Source organism: Hippocampus comes, unplaced genomic scaffold (assembly GCF_001891065.2).
Source record: "Hippocampus comes isolate QL1 unplaced genomic scaffold, H_comes_QL1_v1.1 scaffold82, whole genome shotgun sequence".
Taxonomy (NCBI): domain Eukaryota; kingdom Metazoa; phylum Chordata; class Actinopteri; order Syngnathiformes; family Syngnathidae; genus Hippocampus; species Hippocampus comes.
The window spans coordinates 920,929-942,110 of NW_017805135.1; the positions used below are offsets into that span (position 1 = coordinate 920,929).

The 21,182-nt window shown below is 41.7% G+C and overlaps 1 protein-coding gene across 1 annotated transcript in view; it reads right to left on the reverse strand.

Annotated features, from left to right (window-relative positions):
- The window catches only part of ntrk3b (neurotrophic tyrosine kinase, receptor, type 3b), a 160,263-nt gene extending 143,406 nt beyond the window's left edge, over positions 1-16,857 (reverse strand). Inside the window, 1 exon segment of the mRNA XM_019866554.1 lies at positions 16,414-16,857. Within this exon segment, the coding sequence (XP_019722113.1) occupies positions 16,414-16,805 (392 nt within the window). The 5' untranslated portion in view covers positions 16,806-16,857.
- Between the last annotated feature and the right edge of the window lie 4,325 nt (positions 16,858-21,182).

Consider the following 21,182-nt stretch of genomic DNA (forward strand, 5'->3'; position numbering starts at 1 on the left):
GAGGAGTGAGCATCTCTTTTGGAGGGAATCTCAGAGTCCCTGGAAGTCACAAACACATTAAAAAAAAAAGGGAGATTTGTTTTTCTTCTCTATTATCACGATCATCGTAACTTAGCTTTCATTACGATTTCTATTTCTGGCATCGTTTGAAATTGAGAAAAAAATTTTAACGTAGGAAAAAATGTTTCGGAATCAGACAAAGGGCACTGTGTGTTCAATCTTGGTACTTCCATTGTATGGAGGGGTGTATGTGTATAAATATGTCTCTTAAAAGTACGTGAAATATGACCTTGGAAAGGGTGTAAGAACATTTAATGGCCGAACGTTTCATTGGACGTTGCCGCTGTCTTCCCGCTTTGATCGCCGACATCAATAACGGCATTTAACAAGTTCTCTTCATTGTGAATGTCACATCTGGATCACGTACTGTATGGAGTCTTCTCTGGGTCACCGGACCGCCAAGACAACAGCAACCATCACATGAGAAGCTCGTTTACAACAGCACACTGTAAAAGCGGTGATATATTGTATTGTATTGTAGATCACAAGAAAAACCACACAGACGGAAACATATTTTAGCATTTAGTATTTAGAAAATGGCTTCCAGGTCACATCTGGCCTTCCGGCCACCTGTAATTGGCCCCTGAACTGTCATGGCCTTCTCCAAGATGACACAAAATCAGGTATTTGGAGTATTAGCATAGCCGAAAGCTACACTTAGCGCAGCGCGGCGCGCAGTCCACCAGCTGTCATTTATGTGTTCCGATACTTCTGCCCAGAACTGGGTGGATTTAAAATCAAAAGGAGTCCATCTTTCGAGCTGAAAACCAAATGTTTTGGGTCTACAGAACAAGAAAGGAAATACCCTCATTGTTCCGATACGTTTAGAGGGGAATGTACCGACAAATCCTGCTTATTTTTGAGCTTTCATCACACATCCAATTGGAGTTGTGTAGACTTTGGATAAAATACGTTTGACATTTGGAGAAGCACACTCTTGCATTGTTGTCGGGAATATTAATGCAATTCTGCTCTCCTCTTAGCGTGAACGGCATAAAAAGGAGTTTGCCTCTCGGCATATCTAAAGCGGACTTGGTAATTGACGAGCTTTCACCGCTTTTGATTTTTTTTTTTTTAAGTCTATTTCTTGCTTTACTTGCAGCAAGACAACTTTAAATCCTTTTGACCAGAAAAAAAAAGATCTTTTATGTTCAAATGTGGATTATAGAGACGCCGCAGGTCGCCTTGAGTCAGCGGGGAAAGCTTTCAGTTTACGGCGCAAAGGTTATGTGTTTTTTAAGGCAGATGCTAACGTGCTAGGAAGGGTTGGTAAACAAGACCAGACTTGTCAAAGAGTTGATTTATGATGCTGTTTGCTGGAGCGGTTTCATATTGCTGTTTCCACAGAGGTTTGACTTTCTCTTTTCAGTCGTAAGCAGTTTGCTGGAGAAATACTGTTATTGTAAGAGTTAAAGCTGCAAAAAGTGATGAGTGAGCTCTCGCAACCCACTCTCATGGCTATTCTTGAGATGCCCCTGAAGGACACCCAGAAAAGGCCAAAATAATCCAAAAAGGGCCGATTGAAACCAAATGATATACGTAAATTGACATACAGTGCACTTCATTTTACTTTGTTTTTTTTTTAATTGTATTTCCCATCTGTCAAACAACGATGTGAAATTTACGGGGGAAAGCGATGACAGAAGGACGATAAAATTAACATGATGGACTGACCGATTGACGATCACAGTTTAGTTTGGCTTGAAAAAAAAATGACGGACGGGTGCTCAGGCCCCTGACTAATGACAACATTTTGTAAATTGCCCAACTCTGTCCGTCCGTATCAAATTTAATTTATGTTCCTACAACACAAGTATTAAAATAAATACATAAACAAATAAAAACTACAAAAATGACCAACCTGGTATTGCTTTCATGTCAACAATATGTGCATTACGTCCAGGATTGTTACAATTGATTTATTCTGTTGATGCCACTGATTAGTCAAATAATCACATGTAAATTTATTTTACATTAAAAAAAAAAAAAAAAAAAAAGACAGTTTGGGATTGACAGTCTGCACTGCGAAGGGGAGGGGAGGGCGAGGCAGGATGAGGCGTCCGCAATTATCTTCCCGTCCGCCGTGCCGTCCTTTCATCCCCTGCGGGATGGAGGGCGGCCGGCCGATCCCGATTGGCCCCCGCGTCCCGCTAATAAGTCTTGTTAGCGCTACACGTCAAGTGTTACAAATGGCCTCAGATGGTGGACGTGCCCGACGGTGTGAAAGAAGACCACCTTGGATCCACCTTTGAGGCTGTTTGAAGTGCTCACTGCATGCACTCGTCTTTCCCAATGTCAACAAATAATGAATTGCACGGCAAAAGCCAGCTTTTAGATAACAACCGGTCGTCTTTCAGTATGTAAATTCGGGCATTTTTCTGCCTACGTGACATGTAAATGAATTCTTTCCTTCTAGATAGGGACACTAAAGCGTGACAAATTGCATTTCAAACAAAGAATCGAATGGATTTTTTTTTTCGTACACAGAAAAAATTGTTGGTGGAACTGACTCGATATTCATCAAGTGGTTGCACAAAATCAAACCATCTGGATCAAGAGACATTTTTAAGTAGATGTACAGTAAATTAAAAGAAATCTGGATATAGACTACTTGATGAAATTATAAAAAAGGGAGTAAATAAACAAAATTGAGTAAATACAGCTTATGGGTTTTTTTTTTGTGTCGATTATTTTTCAGATTTTTTGAATCATTTTTTAGGGGGGTATATTTTTGTAGTAGTAGCATTTCCCCTAATTTTATTTTAACATTTTACAGATTTCATTAGTTTATTTTCTCCTGATTTTTTGAAGCCGTTTTTCTGTGATTTTTTTTCCTTTTTTTCATAAATACCTGGGAACCCCCAGGTATTATTGTTTGAGATTTCCCCCCAACCCTTTTTTTTTTTTTTTTAGTTCTTCAGATTATTTTCCTTGACAGGCTCATCATTTTTTTCTTTTTTTTCAGACCCCCGGCTTCTCTCCTCCCAGATTTTCAGGGGTTGTGTTCAGATTTTCGCCAGATTTAAAAAATGTTCAAGATTCACATTATTCAGGTTGACTTTTTCTGTTTTGTTGTTCGCGGCACATTGGCCTCACAGTGCAGAGGTGCAGGGTTCGATTTTGGCTATGGCCTTCCTGGGTGAGGTTTGCGTGTTCTCCCCATACCTGCGTGGGTTTTCTTCGGGTGCTCCCGTTTCCTGCCACATTCCCAAAAAATACATGGCAGGTTAATGGAACACTAAATTGTCTCTAGGTACGATTGTGTGCGTGAATGGTTGTTCCTGCTATGTGTGCCCTGCGATTGGCTGGCAAGCAGTTCAGGGTGTCCCCCCGCCTACTGCCCCCCCACGCCCGCAAACCCTTGTGAGCATAAGTGGATTAGAAAATGGATGGATGGATGATTTGTTGTTCAGGTTGTATCACGTTCTTTTTTTCTAGCAGTAAGAAATCCACTTGCTCTTCCACCCTCACAACTTGTAAATGACCTTTGGTAGTTCTCGTTGAAGTTACAGACACTCGCTCTGCTACAGAGACCTTTTAAACACGGCTCTCCCTGACAAAGTTGAATATTAATTACAGCACATCTCCTTCTCATTCTTTTCAAATGTTCAACATGTCAAGACGGTGACCTCAAATCATTTCTCTGATCTCGGCTCGGCCTCACTACGCACTTTTAATATTAATGTTTTCACTGCGGCTGAGCGTGTGCTGCCCTACAAAGGAGGTTGCTTTGTTTTTGGCTTTGCAGGTTGTTACAGTCATGCCACGTGCAAATCAGCCATGTGAATCACTACACTATCAAATGCACGTCAAAGTAGGCTTACATTTATTTCAGTGGTGCCCCCAATTGTCAGAAGAGTCCACTCAGACCGCTCCAGTTTCCCAATTCAACTGTCTGCGAATGTGAATCACTCCTCGATCAATATGTCCACCAAGAGTGAATTCACAATAAATTGAGCGGTCTCCACAACCCACAGAATCGTTTAAATGTCAAATCACTCTGAGCACTCCAATTTGCCATGCCAGCGATGCACAAAAAATCGAAAGTGTTTAAAAGCATCAACTGTAATCTGGCTATCCAATTTCCCCATCCCTTGAAGCTGAAAATGTGAACCACTACACTGTTAATATGATCCCTGACGGTAGGTTCCCAAACATTTCCGTGGCCGCTGCAGCAGACCAAAGTGTTCAAATGTTTGCACTTCAGTCTGGAAGGTTTTTGTCACTCCGCTCACGTGAAAGTCAGCGCTGTGAATCGCTACACTCTCAATACTAGGTTTGCAAACAAATTCTGGAATCTCAAACTTTAACATGTCATATACCGCAAAATCAGCGATGAGAACCACAATGCTCCTAAAGCCCCCCGCCCTCCCCCTCCAACCATCACTTCAGAATATATTATGTGGTCTCAGTTCCTGACATAAGTACTTAAATGTCAAAATATCACACTGAATTTTTCAAAGTCAGCTTTGTGAATCACTACACTATCAAAAATAATGACAATAATTTGAGGGGTGTCGTGACAAGATGCTTTTAAATGTCAAAACTCAACACTAAACACTTCCATTTCAGTCAGCGGTACGAATCACTTCACAGCCCCTACATTAGATTGCCAATGTTTTTTTGTTGTTTTTTTTTATTACTGCGTCTACTGTGAGAAGTGGGAGCTCTCTGACGTCGGCGGCGAGAGAGTGACTCATCCCACTTGACAGCGCACTATTGATGTTTGCTAAACACAAAATTCCCCCACTGGAATAATAATCAATAGGAGGAGGAGGAGGAGGATGACGATGATGATGAGGATGATGAGGTGGTTTGTCTGGCGGGATGCGGAGGCGGCGACGAAGGACTCCGCCAGGGTCAAACATCCTCACCTGGGATGAGCTAATCATGGTGTCTGTGTGTGCATGTGTGTTCAAACTTCTGTGTCCATTACTGTCCAATGTCTGTCGTGCATACTCAAAGGGTGTAAGAAATTCTGGATTACCGCTAAAATTGCTCTGAAACTGCTGTTGCTTGTGTGACGAGGCATGAAAGCTGCATTAAAGTTCATGTGACCAGACACGATATTAACACACCACTCTCGAGTTCTGTGACTGTCTAAGAGTACGTGTGTGTGTGTGTGTGTGTGTGTGTGTGTGTGTGTGTGTGTGTGTGTGTGTGTGTGTGTGTGTGTGTGTGTGTGTGTGTGGCCTCCTGACACACTCACACATTTCACACGTTATTAAAAGAACGTTTTATATTTACATTGTCAGATTGTCTGTGTTGAGTTAATAGATTAAATATAATTTTGCATGTTTTTTTTTCCAGATCTTGTGTTTTTTTTCCTGCCATATAAGATTCTTTCATTAAAAATATATGTGTGTTTTGTTGATTTTCTTGTGATTTAAATAAAATGGGCTGGGCGTTTTAAAGGTTTGTACTTTTCAAACAATGTTATTTTTTTGAAGTTTTAACTCTCTATTTGTCAAGAAATATTTCACGTTCCTGACCTTTTCCAGATTGCGCTTTTCCCAGATTTAAAAAATAGATTTCATTTTGCGTGAATATCGATTTTTCTTCCAGATTATTACCAATTTTGCCCTACACAATGTGAGGCTATTTACGACATGAATTTCATACAAATATTATTGTACGGGCTTTAGGTACACAGTACTTAATTATAATAAATAGTAAAGTGTAGTAACTGTTTTTTTTTTTATGAGCATCAAAATACTTCTCAGCTAAAACAGATACTGAAAATTGTAAAATTGATGGTAGAGCAGCACTTAATTTCCCAGAATGCCTTGCTTTATCCAAATCATTCAAATGACATTTTTTTGGGAGCACACGAGTGAATACACGGTCTCGTTCTCACTCAGAATGAGTTTCTCTGAATTGCACTGAATTCAATTCCGTTTCCTGTGATGAAAATTCGATTCAACATCTTGTGGTGTGGAGTCAATTCAAATTCAAATTCATCCATTGACTTGAATTTCTGAAATTCAGAATTTTGCACATCCCTGGTCGAAGTGACAGAAGCTGAAAATGAATTTATGATTTTCCCCCCTCCTCCCCTACCGGAGATCTCATCCCTCTATTAAAGTTCATGCAGCGGCAACAATGCCTTGTAAGCCGCTGCCGCAAACACAGAAGCTCAAGTAAACGTCAACAGTAAGCTCCTCAATGTCCTTGGCGAGGCCTTTTCTGATCCTGCCTGAAACAGCAACAGCCTTCAGTCTTCTGAATGGTGGCTTTTGATGGAGGGAATGGGCGGGATCGCCGCGGTGGGGGCGGCAGGGAGAAGGTGCCTCATTAGTATGCTTCCTTTAGGCGCTGGGGCAGCACGCAGATGCACCGGCGGTGGAGGCGGTGTTGTTGGGGTTTGGGGAGTGGTAGAAGCTGAGTTGCTCACACGGGCTGGGGTTCTGGCGTCGGCTTATGCACGCCCAGCATCTCAATGAAGGCATTCGCCCCTCCTAATTTTCAGATGGCGAGCCGTGACCTACTTTTCCAGCAAGACAGGTTCATGCAAACTTGATGACGTTCTCAAAGCGCCCGAGGTGAGCCGAGCAATATGGCGGCTGAATAATAGGAGGGCGGGGATGCGGCACGTATAGAGCGAGGGAGGGCAAAGTATGGCACGTGAAAGGCAACCCGTTCCGGTCCATCATTCAGTCTACCAAGCATTTATCATTTGCAATATCGGGCATGACTTCCTGCGCTCTCCTCCTGGTGGCTAGTTTTGGAGCGTTTCGATAGAGCAGTGATTGAATCAGTTCTGTGTTCCCTGGTTGTAGTCTGTTTTGGTGCTGCTACAAAAAAAAAATTACAAAATCTGATTGCAATGAACATTTCAGACTGCCAAGAAGATCATCAGTTCCTCCTTACCCACTCTGAACAACTTCCAAGAACAAAAAAGGGCAGGCAAAATTCCTCTTTGACCCTCTACATCCTGGTCACCACCTCTTCCAACTGGTTCCTTCAGGTATGCGCTATCAAACTTTGCACACCACTGGAAATGCTCAAGGACTCGGCATCATTTGCATCATCACAGCTGTCATTGTTGGGTACTACCGCACTTATGGTATCCTTACATTGTTTCACGATTCTCTATACGTATGTGTTGCATCCGAAAAGTCACTTTTCTTTTAGTTGCGTGTTGCTGTAATACTAGTAAGGCTCAAACAACTGGAGACAAATTCCTCGTGTGATCTTACATACTTTGGCCAATTAAGATGATTCTGGTTCTGACCTTGCAAATTCCTTGAGCTGTTCCCTCACTTGCACTCCGCTGCTGTTTAGCATTTAGACAGCGACTCCAACCACACTTCAATTACATCGCCGTGTTCACTACTCCTGTCCTGCTTTCGTCCTCTTATGTCCCTTTCCTGTACCGTCTTGTCCTATCCTACATCATTCTGTCCTTTCTTCGCAGGGTACAACACTACAGTCCTGAAAAGAACTAGACCCCAGTGTGACATTGTACTATGTACTCTATATAATGCTCCTAACTCTCAATCTTTACCTACAGTCGGTGTTTTGCCTTTATTTTTCTCTCCCCTCTTAAATCTTGTTCCCTCCGAATGCAAATTTCACTAAGTATCCATCGACCATAGTTAGAGAGGGCAAAAAAAAAAAAAGAACACAGCCACATAGATGAACTTTTCTGGCACAAAAGGGATACAGATTCTCCATCCTGCATGAACTAGCAGCTGAACGGGAGAGAAAAGTTTTACCCACCCATGCAAGAGCTGAGTCGGATTCCAAATATTCGGGACCCAAAACGCAGTTTTGAGGGGTGCATGAAGTCAACTCCATTAGTGAGCGGCTTCATCTTAGGTCCATGATTATTTGATGAAGCCCAATGTGAAATTAATCCAAGATGGCAGCCGTCAAAAATCCTGCATTAAAGACTCCTGCACAAATTTTCCGAGCTATTTTAGTAGTCCAGACAGCGAGGTTGAGGCTTTGTTTCATCTGGTGTCCTGCTACTTCTCATCACAATCACTGCAACTTCCTCCCAAGACCTCAGAAGGCCCCAAAGTAGAAGACTTTTTTTTTTTTTTTTTAAATAGAAAAGGGCCGAAAAGATACGCTCGCACTTCATTCTGGTCACTACAAACTGTATTCTTCCAATATGCCTCGACTTGTGTTTCTTTCTTTTCCACCTGATGGCACGGCATTTCGATGGCACAGTCATGCAATCACAGTCTGAGCTACAAGTTATTTATTCCAAGCAGCACCTTCGGTGGCTCAATTCCAAAAACTTTTTTCCAGCAGTCCACATGCAAACTTTAAACAGGAAGGCAGGGGTCAAATCCACAACCTCTGCAGTGTGAGGTCAACGCGCTAACCACTGGGCCACCAGGCCGCCTGGTCCAAACATCAAATTGAAAATTTCATAGGCTAGATTATTTAATTCCAGGATTTGAAGAGTGATTGGGTCAGTAAACTTGTCAATCATGATTGACATCACCATCACCGTTTTACATGCTAACAGTAGTTAGTACTGCTTGGCCATAGTTACGGGGGGTCATTGTGCTCCGTACTGCTGACTGATCATTTTTGTATTGATCCCATTGCAAGATGAAGTGTCCAAGATAAAAATCGATGATAACCAGGTACAAAAATGTCAAATCTCAACCAAATCTCAACTGATCATCACAGTTTCAGACATTGTTCAAATGGTCAACACAAATGAACTGCTGATACGAGTTAGAACAACCAGTACGCTGCATAAATGCGACAAACGTCATATTGAGCGTGATAATGATCTTATCTGAGTACAGGCATCACCAGGCTACAGCCAGACCAAGGAGGAGGGAGCTTATAGACCACAGGTGTCAAACTCAAGGCCCGGGGGCCAGATCTGGCCCGCCACATCATTTTCTGCGGCACGCGAAAGCAAATCAAAGATGTCAACTTTCATGATGCTGACTAAAATCTCTACCAAAATTTCAAATTCTCATTTGTCATAAATAAGAGTGATACTGTAATCATTTTCATGTTACCAAACTCCTCATTACAGTAACTTCAACAATCGGTGAATAAACTGTTATTCTTGACTTCTTTATATGGTTTCAGCCAAAACGGCCCTCCAAAGGAAACTATAATTAAAATCTGGCCCGAGACAAAAATGAGTTTGACACCCCTGCTACAGACCATTCCGGGAGTCCATAATCAACTCAGGCCCTCAAAATGCATGATGATATTAAACGGCACTTAAATCTCCAGTCGCACGCTTTCCGACGAGCTCATTAAGCGTATTGTTATCCTCGACAAATCTCTCATTCTTTAGACTTCCTCTGGCACAAACTTTTGTCTTTATTAACAAATTTGGAAAGTGGCCCAAGAGCGCTGAATTAAGATGTGAGTAGATTGTGTCTGGTCCCGATCCAAGATTGAATAATTAGAGTGAAGTAAGCAGATGCTGCTTTTGTCATTTACTCATGAGAAAGCATATATTTTTTTTTTTTAATGATTTATCTATGGTTAGGTGCCCAAGACATAAACCAAGTATGTTCTGTAGGTTGTCATCACCTTTGTCATCATGAATTCTTTCCTTTTGCGTCTCCGTAAAGGGCCGTTGGTTAGGGTTTGCAGTGGGTGAATACTCTTGGGAATTTTTCAGATTAAAGATTATTTTCTTTTCTTGCCATTTTCCACATTTTATCCCATGTTTTCAGATCCCTTCATTTTTACAAATTGTTTGCCTTTTTCAGATCTTTCAGCTTTTTGGGAAATTGATGACAGGACATCCTCTCAGACTCAAAGTCACGTACGTTTTTGGGATCTACATTTCTAAGGTTTTATCAACTCGGTCAGCCTGCATTCTTCCATTTTGCCATAAATGGGAGCCTTTTTTTTTTTTTTTTTTAAAACAATGTTGTCCAAATTAAGCTAACAGGCATCCTCGATGACAGTAAGAGGCAATACTTAAGCTGTGAGACCTTTCGCATTTTATTTACCATATGTATTTTTGTCAGATACTCTTTTGACTATTTTTTCACAAATTCTTCCCATTTTATTTCAAATTGTTGTTTCAAATCGGCATTTTTTTTGTCACCGTCCAGTGACTCGCATCACTCTATATTTAGGTGACCGGTGGTTTTCTTTTGCGAGAGGAAATGCTTACCTCTTTGTTGTTTTTCAGAGCACATTTTCAGCTTTCGTTCATCCTATTTTCAGAAATTCTGATTTTAATGCAGATTTTTTTTCCTCCAGTTTTTGGGAGGTGTGGATACAGGCTGATTAGTCAGGGTGGTCTTTTTGGGGTCAAAACAAAGTAATCATTTAAGTGGCATGACCTTGGTCAAAATGTGACCTTGGTCGACATCGAAGTATTCTTTTGTTGTTCTGTGCCGTGCCATTCTCTTAAAGACACCGTTTGACAGAACATATGGATTTACGACTCGGCAAGAGTGTTTTTCCTCATATCTCTGTTATGCTTTCTTGTAACAAAAACAATTATTGATTGGTGTCTCGGATGAGAACAACACTCACGGGCACAAAGAGCAAACACCTTGAACAAAAAGTAGGACTAAAGGAAACAAAAAAAAAAAAATCAAAGACATATATCAGAGGAGTTGAAAACCCCGAAACACAATGACAGTGTCCATATGAAGTACAGTTATGACTCACCGAGGCCGTAGCGAGAGATTAAACACTGCTTAAACTTCGTCGTCGTCTGCAAATAGTCACTTGTGATCCCATTGTTATCTTCAAAAGAATATAAAACAAACCTCTGCAGGACTATTTGGCTTCGCTCGTTTGCAAGTAGCACACGTGATGATGTAATGTTAATGATGTGTGTGACTACAGATAAATCCCAGCGGTGTTATTATGGGATGCAGTGTGATATTACTGTAGTTTTTTTTTCTTTTTTTTTTATGGCTGTGTTTCCAACTGGGTATAAAGCAAATTGATGTGTTAAACAAGTGTAGAGCATCAGCGGAACGGCGTGACGACAAAATGGTGGCGGTGATGAGGAGGATGGATCCATAAATCGGTCTTCATCAAACACGATCATCGACGGGGAGTCTTGTTATTGTGACGAACGGGTCGTGACACCTGGGTTTTCACGGTGAATGATCAACTGAAACGATCTAATTTAGATGCTATGCTACAACCATATTTGGTTGGCGTAGGCAAAAAAGCCTAGGGCAGTGGTTCTTAACCTTGTTGGAGGGTACCGAACCTAACCAGTTCATATGCACATTCACCGAGCCTTTCATTAGTGAATAAGAGATTTTTTTTTTTTTTTTTTTACAAATTCAAGATATAAAAAAACACTGTTATTAAAAACAGAAAAAAGTCAATACAATTAGTATAAGTGTAAAGTATCCATTTTTTTTAATTGTACACATCTGTCGACTTAAAAATAATAAATCAATAAAATCGTATTTCAAACTGATCAAATCATCGGCCGAGGAGAAGGAAAACTATTCTGCAGCAGAAATGGGCAGCTATTACTTCAAAATGGCTGCTGCGATTCAAAATGGCTGACTTCCTGCTACGTGTTTTGAGACATTATCGTCATGCTGAATTTCATGTCACCAAGTAGAATGAGCATCATGGGAAAACTCATGACAAATTCACACCATCTAACTGTAACGGAACGTTAGGGCCACTGTGAAAAAAAAAATGATCGGTACCTCTCCCTTCACATACTACCAGAGACAAATTCCTTGTGTGTTTTTACGCACTCGTCCTATCAAAAGGATTCTGATATCTTTAGCCTCATCTGGTGTATTTTTGTTTTTATACCTGTGGTGAAGATGTGAGCCACATTGTTAATACACTGAAAATAGCCCCGCCCCCCCGCCCTTCCCCTGGATTACCACCTGCTCCGACATCAGAAGTGGAGAAGTGTTAATTAGAAGGCACAAAGAAACAACACTTAGCCGCAACCTGTCTGACACATCAGCTTCTGACTGAAAATTGCGCTTCTTTATCTTCAAGTGTGACAGCCGGGCCCTATCTCCTCCACTTCAAAAACGGGCCCATGCCTCCCTGCCCGCCAAGCGAAGAACAAACTATTATCTCAACTCACCACTTGTTCTTTTTAGGCGGCCTTTTGGCGACAACGCTGCCATCGTCGCAGAGAGGGCCGAGGACGTGTCGTACCGCGGGGCGCATACAGATGCCAGCCGTGCCGCTTTTCTTCTGGCTGGTTGCTCGGTTTTAAATAAGACCGAGTGAAGAAATGTGTCCTTGACTGAATCTATTTTGTATTAATCATGAATTTGAAGACGACAGATATGCTAATCAAGCTTATTTTTGAGCGATGTTGTACAATTTGGACAAGCGGGACCCAAATAATGAGGCAAATTACTCCTAAAATTGCAAAACACCTCAAAGTGTATGTTTAGCTTTCTCTTTAGCTTTTTCCTCAACAATTAGTCCAAACCAAGAAGTAGATAGGAACTTACAGTCCGTCAAGTAGTAGACTCTCCGCCACACACTGCATGATTATACTTTATCGTTTATGCATTTTCTTATTTACAGCAGTTAACATCGGTTTGCTTGTGCGATCATAAAGAATGTTAAAAAAAAAACCCAACAAGTGCATGTTATAGCTGCAGCTGATGAGAAGCGCGATATAAATAAAGTTGCGTTTATCAGCATTGTTTCTGCTCAATTCGTAGCGTAAGCTGATGGGTTCGTTGTTTCCGAATGGATGGCTCTACTTTGCAAACGGCAAAAGGAGAGATGGAATTCTTTGAATGCAGTTTTATTGAAATGGGGGGAAAAAGACGTCTGCACCGCAGCACGTTCGAGAACACAACTCCTTCTTCCGGCTACTAAAACACTTCCTGTTTCCTTCAGCCAATCAGACGCTCTCAACATAAACCTGTTTAAGAAATTACTAAATAGAATATAATTTAGGTAACTTTAACATCAAAGACAATACTGTAATGTTCAAACATAAAATGATAATAACAATTTAACAAAAGCTTACAGTAGCATGGATAAAAATGACTTCAAGGGGGAAAAAAATTAAGTACTGCTGCTTTAAGACTATTATGTTTTTTTAAGAGGGGCGGGGGTGGAGCATACTCACAGTTGGGTCCTTTTACCATGGGAGTAGTGGAGGTTTAATTTCCCCACTAGCCGCACTTTTGCACCAAACTGCTGGTTTCCTCTTTAGTATTCAGCCTGAATTAATTAATCGCGCGGTATGCCGGTCACACAGCCTTGAGTGACCACAAGAATCATCAAATTAAACTTTCTTCAACTCCAAATCCGTATTTATTGTGCGTTTTACATTCATAGGAGGCACTTTATGCTTAAAGTAAGCCATCAGAAACGATCAGCCACGTTTCAACGACGCCGGTGCGTTTGTTTTTCAGCCTTTTGCTGCAGGGGGAGCAGAAAAACTACAAGACGGCTGCCGGAGCGGAGCCATGAAAGGCGTCTGGCGGGTCAATCGGATTAGTAGCTCTATACTAAAAAAAAAGGCAGGAAAAAAAATGCTAATGAGACCATGACTTTTTCCCTTTAAACTTGTTGTTGTTGTTTTTAAGGGGAAACCAATCAAGCGGGCAGCCCATCCGAATCGGGGTGGACAAGAGGGGAGATAAATGATGCCAACAGGTTACAACATAAATAATTCATGACGCGCTGCACGGGGAGGGGGGGGGGGGGGTTACGGTAATCACCACCGAGGGTACCTTCATGTCCCCGCCATTCTCTTTTGCCTTTTAATGCAGTTCGGAAAGATTGAGAGGGCGGGAGGAAGGGGATGAGGGAGAGGATGCAGGTGCAGGGTACCCTCTAGTGGCGCACAGCAACGGAGTTATTGAATAAAAAGGTTAAACGGGAGCCCAAAAGTGATGCGAGGTGATCAAGAGGCGGGGCTGGGGATTGGTTATATGCGTGGGAATTCCTTCCGGAGCGACTTTATATGCAAATGAGGCAGCCTCCAGGGCATTCGCACGCTGCGTGCTTCCATCCGTTCCATTTTTTTGAAGAAGAGCTCGTAAAGTCTTCCGTGTTAATACTGAACAAGTCATTCTGTCGTGCAGAGGAGAATGTACCTCCTTCCAGTAAGGCGAAATCACCAAAAAAGCTTCACTGAGCACAAGAGTTCAATGATCGAAAATGCATTTTTCTGGTCTTTTAAAGAAGAAAAGCTCTGATGATGAACTTGAAGGCTTGTGAAGAATCGCTTGGCTCTATGACCCAAAAAGTTAGAAAATGGACAGATGGATGGATGGCACATTTGCACATTGCGACAACTCCACAAGCTTTGAGCCACACATATGCATTTTTTATGTTTTGATGTGGAGGATGTACATGAAGACTCGTGAGATATGGTTTTGATCGGGAAGAAAACAAAAAGCTGCAACAAGTACATTTGCACACAGCTTTCCAGGCAATGATGCACAAAATGCATATTTCTGGACTTTTCAAGAAGCAACGCTTTGATTTTGTCCTCCTGGATGATGTAGTTTTAGTCTTGTGAGGGTTGGCTTTGCTCTGAATCACAAAAAAAAAAAAAAGCTCCATTCGGCACATTTGCGCACAGCTTCTACGCACAACACCACAGTTGAGCCACATAAAATGCATTTTCTTCTTTGAAAGAAAGAAAGCTTCATTCAACTTTTGAGAAGATAGCGTTGATCTTAAAGCTGAATCCAGCACATTTGAGTCTGGCTTCCACACGCGACAACGCCACACATCAACACGAGGCTTGATTTTGAACAAAAAGGCGATACAAACCACTGTAAGAGTTGTCACAATGCTGATTAAGCTTTTCAGCTCCTCTAACGCTTTGCTTTAGGTTTCAAATCTTTAATATTTCGTGCCATGCTGGCGCCCCAAATATGGCGTATGATAAATGAAGCATTTTATTTTGGAATGGGCAGAGTGTCACCCATTGTCTCCCACTTGTAAAAATTCGAATTACACAGCTATCATGTGTTGAAAAGTTAGCATTGACCAGCAGTCGTGCGCTGGAACGTAGTCAAGGTGCGGCAGAAGCGTGCCCGCCCTAAAGAAAAAAAAAAAAGGACGTTGGGCTGCTGGCCATGATGTCCCGGAGCGGCACATAAATACACCGGTCGAGACAATTAACATATTTTCCCTAAATTCCCGATGCCCACGCCGCTCCTGGTTTCTGAAGCTGCGTACTGCCGCACACACGTCTTAATTCTCAAGAAAGAAAGGTTTGACTTGGGCCTTCAGGGATTATGTACATGAAAGCCTGTGTGGGTCTGATTTCATTGAAGCATAAAAAAAATATGCATCCAGCACCAAATCATCAAGCATTAACCCACTGGTTGACTTTAGAAGGTGTGAGTTTTTTTTTTTTTACTCCACTTTGAAGTCTTGTAACAGATGCTTTGATCAACAAAAAAAAGTTCCGTCGGGCAGAACAGCACAGATTGTATGCTATATAAAATGCATTTTGGGAGGTGGGGGAGTTAAAAAAACGAAACTCTGATTTTTGCCAAATCCTGAGGCAAGGCTTTCATCTCGAATGCATCCAGAACATGTGTGGCCACACAAAAATACGACACAGAAAATTAATTTTTCCGAACTGTTGTGAGGAGTTTATATTACTTGGAGGCCTTTCAAGTATGGCTTTGGTTGAAAAAAAAAAAAACTCCATCCAGCACAGGAATACAAATGACAATAGACACGCAAAATGCCTTTTTTTCTGGACTACCATGATAAATGCATTTTAAGACTTGTGAGGTGAAGCTAAGACCTTCAACGCAAAAGCACATCTGCATCCAGCACATTTTTTTCCTCAGCTTCCAGGACCACACATCACAGCAAATATTAATTATTACCTACGTAACAAGTATTGAGACACACAAAACGCAACAGACTTTTCAAGAAGCAAAACACGACTGGTGAGAGATGGTTTCTTTCTTGAACGAAAAGAAGCTGCATCCAGCACATTTGTGCACAGCTTCCACACACGACATCACACTACAAGTGTTATTTTCTTTGCACCACTGTAACTATACACATCTGTCGCAAGTTAATAAATGGGGGGGGGGGGGGGAGGGGGAAGAGGGGGCAGGTCGTCTCCCTGAGGAATGTGGTGGAGAGTAGTGATACGTAACTGTTTGACCTCACTGCGCCATTTATTTCTGTTCCATTTGGCGCAATCTGTCGGAGCAGTTGGACGCGGACGCAACATCCTCCCTCCTCCTCCTCATGAAAAAGAGGATGAGGAGGATGCTGATGAAGAGGCCTGCGGGGGTGCAACTTTCAGGATGCACCTCCCCACCACCACAACCACTCAGCCCCCAACCACCCCGCACATACTCATGCAAAAAAAAAAAAAAAAGTGAGCTGGTGCAAGTCACACACACACACACACGCGCGCGCGCACACACACAGAGAGCCACTCACATGGATCACATGTTTTTGAACAAGTCAGCTATGTCCACAGCTCCGCTGCCATTGGCTCCGGCTCCATCCTGCACCGCCAACAGCGGGAAGAAGCGGCCGCTGTCCGACTTATTGCAATAGATCTCGGTGGGCGAGCAGCTGCACGTCGGCGGGCAGTCCAGCATGGAGCTCAGGTGGTCCCGAAAGAGGAGGGTGAGGAGCAGGAGGATGGGGAAAAGCCGCCAGCCCCGGCAAATCCGCGGCGGGTCCAGGCATAGATCCATGTCTCCAAGGAAAGATGGAAAACACAATAAGAAGAAGAAAAGGAGGAAGAGGAGGTCCTGGTGTCCTTCCTTAAGAGAACAGAGGATGCTCTGTGCAGTGTGTCCTTGCCTCCTCACACATATATACATCAATATACATATATATTTATATATACATATATATATGTATATGTATATACATATATATATCTATATTTATATATATGCACACACACACGCACACACACTAATCCACAGCCTCACACACACGTATACACGCACACACACATACACACACACACACACCCCCACACACACAAAGAGGAGGGGAAAGGCAAATAAAAAATTTCAAAAAAAAACCACGGTAGTCAAGTGGAAGAAATCTCCAGGCAAACGTGCATGGTGGCTCCCCTCCCCGGACTCTCCGATGCTGCTCTCTCCTCAGCGTGATGCTGGAGCAGGACTGAATGGATGGAGGGATGAGAGGGAGCGAGAGGGGGAGCGAGAGAGACAGACAGAGAGAGAGAGAGAGAGAGAGAGAGAGAGAGAGAGAGAGAGAGAGAAAGAGAAGGGAGCAAGGCATCGAATGAGAAGTTGGGGGCGTCAGAGTCCCTCCCACTGGCTGCTTTCTATTGACACCTGCAGAAGCTGCATGCAGTCAAGTGTGATTACAGTGTGCGCGCGCCCGTGCACACACACACACACACACACACACACACACACACACACACACACACACACACACACACACACACACACACACACACACACACACACAAACACTATACAGGGTGCACCAAATTAGGCATCACGGACATAAAGGGAGCGATTCAATAATTACAGCTGTATTTTCTACATCATGATATCATTAGAGAAGCAGTCTAAAAGGGGGGGAAAATGCAACATAATTTGATAGCGACAGAGTTGACAAGAAAGCTAATGTTAAAACAACTTGACACATTTTCTTCATATGTTGTTCAGACATTTGCCAAAACTCAAAGAATTGTTTTTTTTGTTTGGGGGGGGCGGGGGTTGTATTTGTATGATATAAAATTTGTCTTAGAAGGTGGCAAAGGTTCAAAGCAAAATCAGTGATGATAAATTTTTTACAGTTATTCGGGCAGGCTACACTACTGCTAAAACAATGCTAACAAAAGGGCAAGACTCCAAGAAAGAGATATGCATTCATAATAATGTGTACAATGGAGAAACTTCAAGTCATTGGTAATCCTACTGCTTAAAACGGTGCTAACAGCATGAAATGTTGCTTCAACTGTGGCAACAATATTCGAACGGATTTGTACAGTCAACCAAGACATTTCAGTCATTAGTGGACTCTGTATGTTGATGCTAAAAACAAAGGAATTGACCTTCAACTGTGAGAAGGCTCTGAGAGACAGGTTCTTGTTGTAACATCCTTCATAAATAGGATTTGTACAATAGAAGACATTCTGACCGCTAGTGGACTTGGTATGCTAATGCTAAGAACAATGCTAACAAGAAAGCAATGCATTTCCTTTATCATTTGCCTGAAACGGTGGTGAAGACTCATAAAGCAACATGCTTCGTAGTGTTATTTGTCTACAAGAGGACATGGATACTGAATGCTAATGCTACATACAACGCTAGCAACAAAGTGACAAGTTTCTTTCACAATGGGTCTCAGGATGTGTTGTGTGAATGTAGCAACAGCCTTTAGAATAAGATTTCTACAGTATCAGAGGCTTTACCTATTGGTAATAATAATGGGGAAAAAAGTCAACAAATGTCACATTTTGAACAAATAAATTTGGCTTTAAGAACCACAATATGATTTGTAGGGTCCAAGTTGATTTTTCAGACATTGGTAGACTCAAAAAGGATCATGCTCAACACAATGTGATGCCTTTCAAACAGAGAAGACTCAATATCTTTTGACCACTACAGTATAGTAGTTGTTGATCTTGATGATTTCTGAATGGTAAGGCTAATGCTAAAAATAATGCTTAAAAACGACAATTTTCATCACACTGTGGAGAAGACCCACAAATATCATTTCCAGGCACGAGTGGAATTGGAATGCCGATGCTAAAAACAATACTAACAACAATTAATAACCCCGTTGGGTAAAGTTAGAGTTTCCGCTGTAATTAAAAATGAAGCTGGGTAGTTGTACGCATGTGGTTAACATTTTGCGTCTTTAAGTAGGAATTTGAGGATTACGATGCAAGATTGAGAAGGAAGCGTGACGTGAGCCAGATTATGATCAAAGACTGGCATCAGATTAAACGCCATTACAGTGCGCCGCCATTGTCTATGGACTGTAACGCGATTTAAGCACGGCGCCGTCATTTATTTCCAGCCTTCCACTCGACAGCTAATAAAAGTCGTGCGGATAAAAAGGTGAAAAAATATGACAGAATTGGAAGAGAGAGGGAGGGAATGAGTGAGACAAAAAGAGACGGAGCAAGAGAAAGGACGAGCCAAGTATCCACTCTGCATGTTTGACTTTATTGTTGACTTTATTATTTTATGCCTTCCATTACGCTCCGCTTTCACGCATCAGGCGGGAGCAAACAACCCGTGAATGGTTAACTTTTCCCCCCACGTCAAGGTCGCATGTGGCATACAGTACCGTGGTATTTAGAAATAAGACTTTCAAAGCATAAAATGTCTCCTAAAAAGGAAATGAACTGCCATTTTTTTCCCCCAGAGATCCTGCAAGTTTGACGCAGAGCCCAATTGTATATAGGACAAATCAGAACACAGTTTCAGAATTTCATAAAACGATATCACAAAATTGAAGCACCTGCGACATAAATCAAGATTTACACTGATGTCTGCCTTTTACACAGAACACAATGAAGCATGAAAATACAACCGTGCACTTTCAAAACTGAGATCCTGTAAAACTTTGATTCATCTATGCTACTTTATGGCTGCATCCTCATTTCTTGCCTTGTCCACTTGACACAGCAGACGTTGCCTCTCGTGGTTATCAGGAAATCTCCACTAATAGTAATTAGTTTTTTTTAAACGTTTAAATTCACTCACTGGTCCCCTTGACAAAATGAGATTTTTCCATCTGAGATAGTTTTGGTCCAACTTAATAAAATGCATATGGTAACATTTAACTCAGGAGTCAGCAACCTTTAAGACCCAAAGGGCAATTTTGGCAGTACCTCCCCTTACCCCTCCAAAAATGCTTCTGACATTTAAAGTGAGGCTAATACTGCTTATCACACTGTGTATATACTGTATGTATGTAAAAACCTATACTGTGTTGCATTTATGAAATGAATGTGACAGGGAACACAACATTTTATTTCTGCGTGGAATGAAAGCATCTTTAAACTTGCCTGAGAACGTTGAATAGTTCAAACAAAAAGAGCACACATGCATGAGGGAAGTATAAATAACCAAAAATGACGTGACAAACAGTTGACGTGAATTAAGCTTGCAACCAAATAAGACAAAAGGAGGAAGGCAGAGAGCCACGAATCAAAAATCACTCAACCGAAAACCTACACAAGCCAGTAAACGGTTAACAAATTCACAGCGATACTGACAAGCAAAGAGGAAAGTAGCTACTGTCAGAAAAAAAGATGGATGTGGAACACGCATGAGAGGAGCAAAATACTGGAGCAACGGTGATAAGCAAGGAACAATAACTCAGCACTTTGCTGACATCTCTCCTGTGTCAAAACAGCCTGCTGATGACAATTGCATCAGGTGTGGCGCGGGAGACTCCGCCCACCGACACTCTCCACGTAAAGTGTAACAGGAAGAGAAGCGAAAAAAAAAAAATAGGGCAGCAGCAAAACAGGATTGAGACAACAACACTTGGTGGAAGCTTATTTTCAAATAAGTCACTGTTGATTCGAGTCCTGCTGGGCGTCATGAAAATAAACACGGACTTAAATTATCCACCTGCAGCAAACCGTATTCTGTTTTCGGTCAACATTTTTATCACGTGTGGAGCCTTCAGTCAGCTGGCATCTTGACTACGAAAAATAATAACAATTAAAAAAAGATATATATATCTATATATATCTATATATATATAGATATATATACATATCAACAGATCTTGGCACCAAGTGTCAAACAACTACGCTTTTGCTGCATATTTTGAACAATTTTCTTATTTAAAATTACATTTGAAAAGCAAACAAAGTGATTTTTAATGTTTAAATTATTGGGAGTATTTTTCCCAGTGAGCCACAACAGATGGATGAAAGAGTCCCCGGTGGCAAAGAGGCAAAGGTTGCAGACCCCTTGGTTTAACTTTTCTCTTCTCAAATCAAAATGACCACGAGTTGTGTTATATGAAAGGGCTAATGGTCTACATTCAGCGGAAAATTCCATTTCAGATGGCGAGGCAAAGCTTTTTCGGGCGGTTGTGTTGTATTCTTTTCACTGAAAGAAGCGCTCACTTAACCACAAAAAGGCACCAAATGATCATTGTCCTGCTGCAATGTTGTGGGATGATAGCCTGCACTTATTGTCTCAAAAAAAAAAACAAAAAAAAAAAACGCTAATATAATA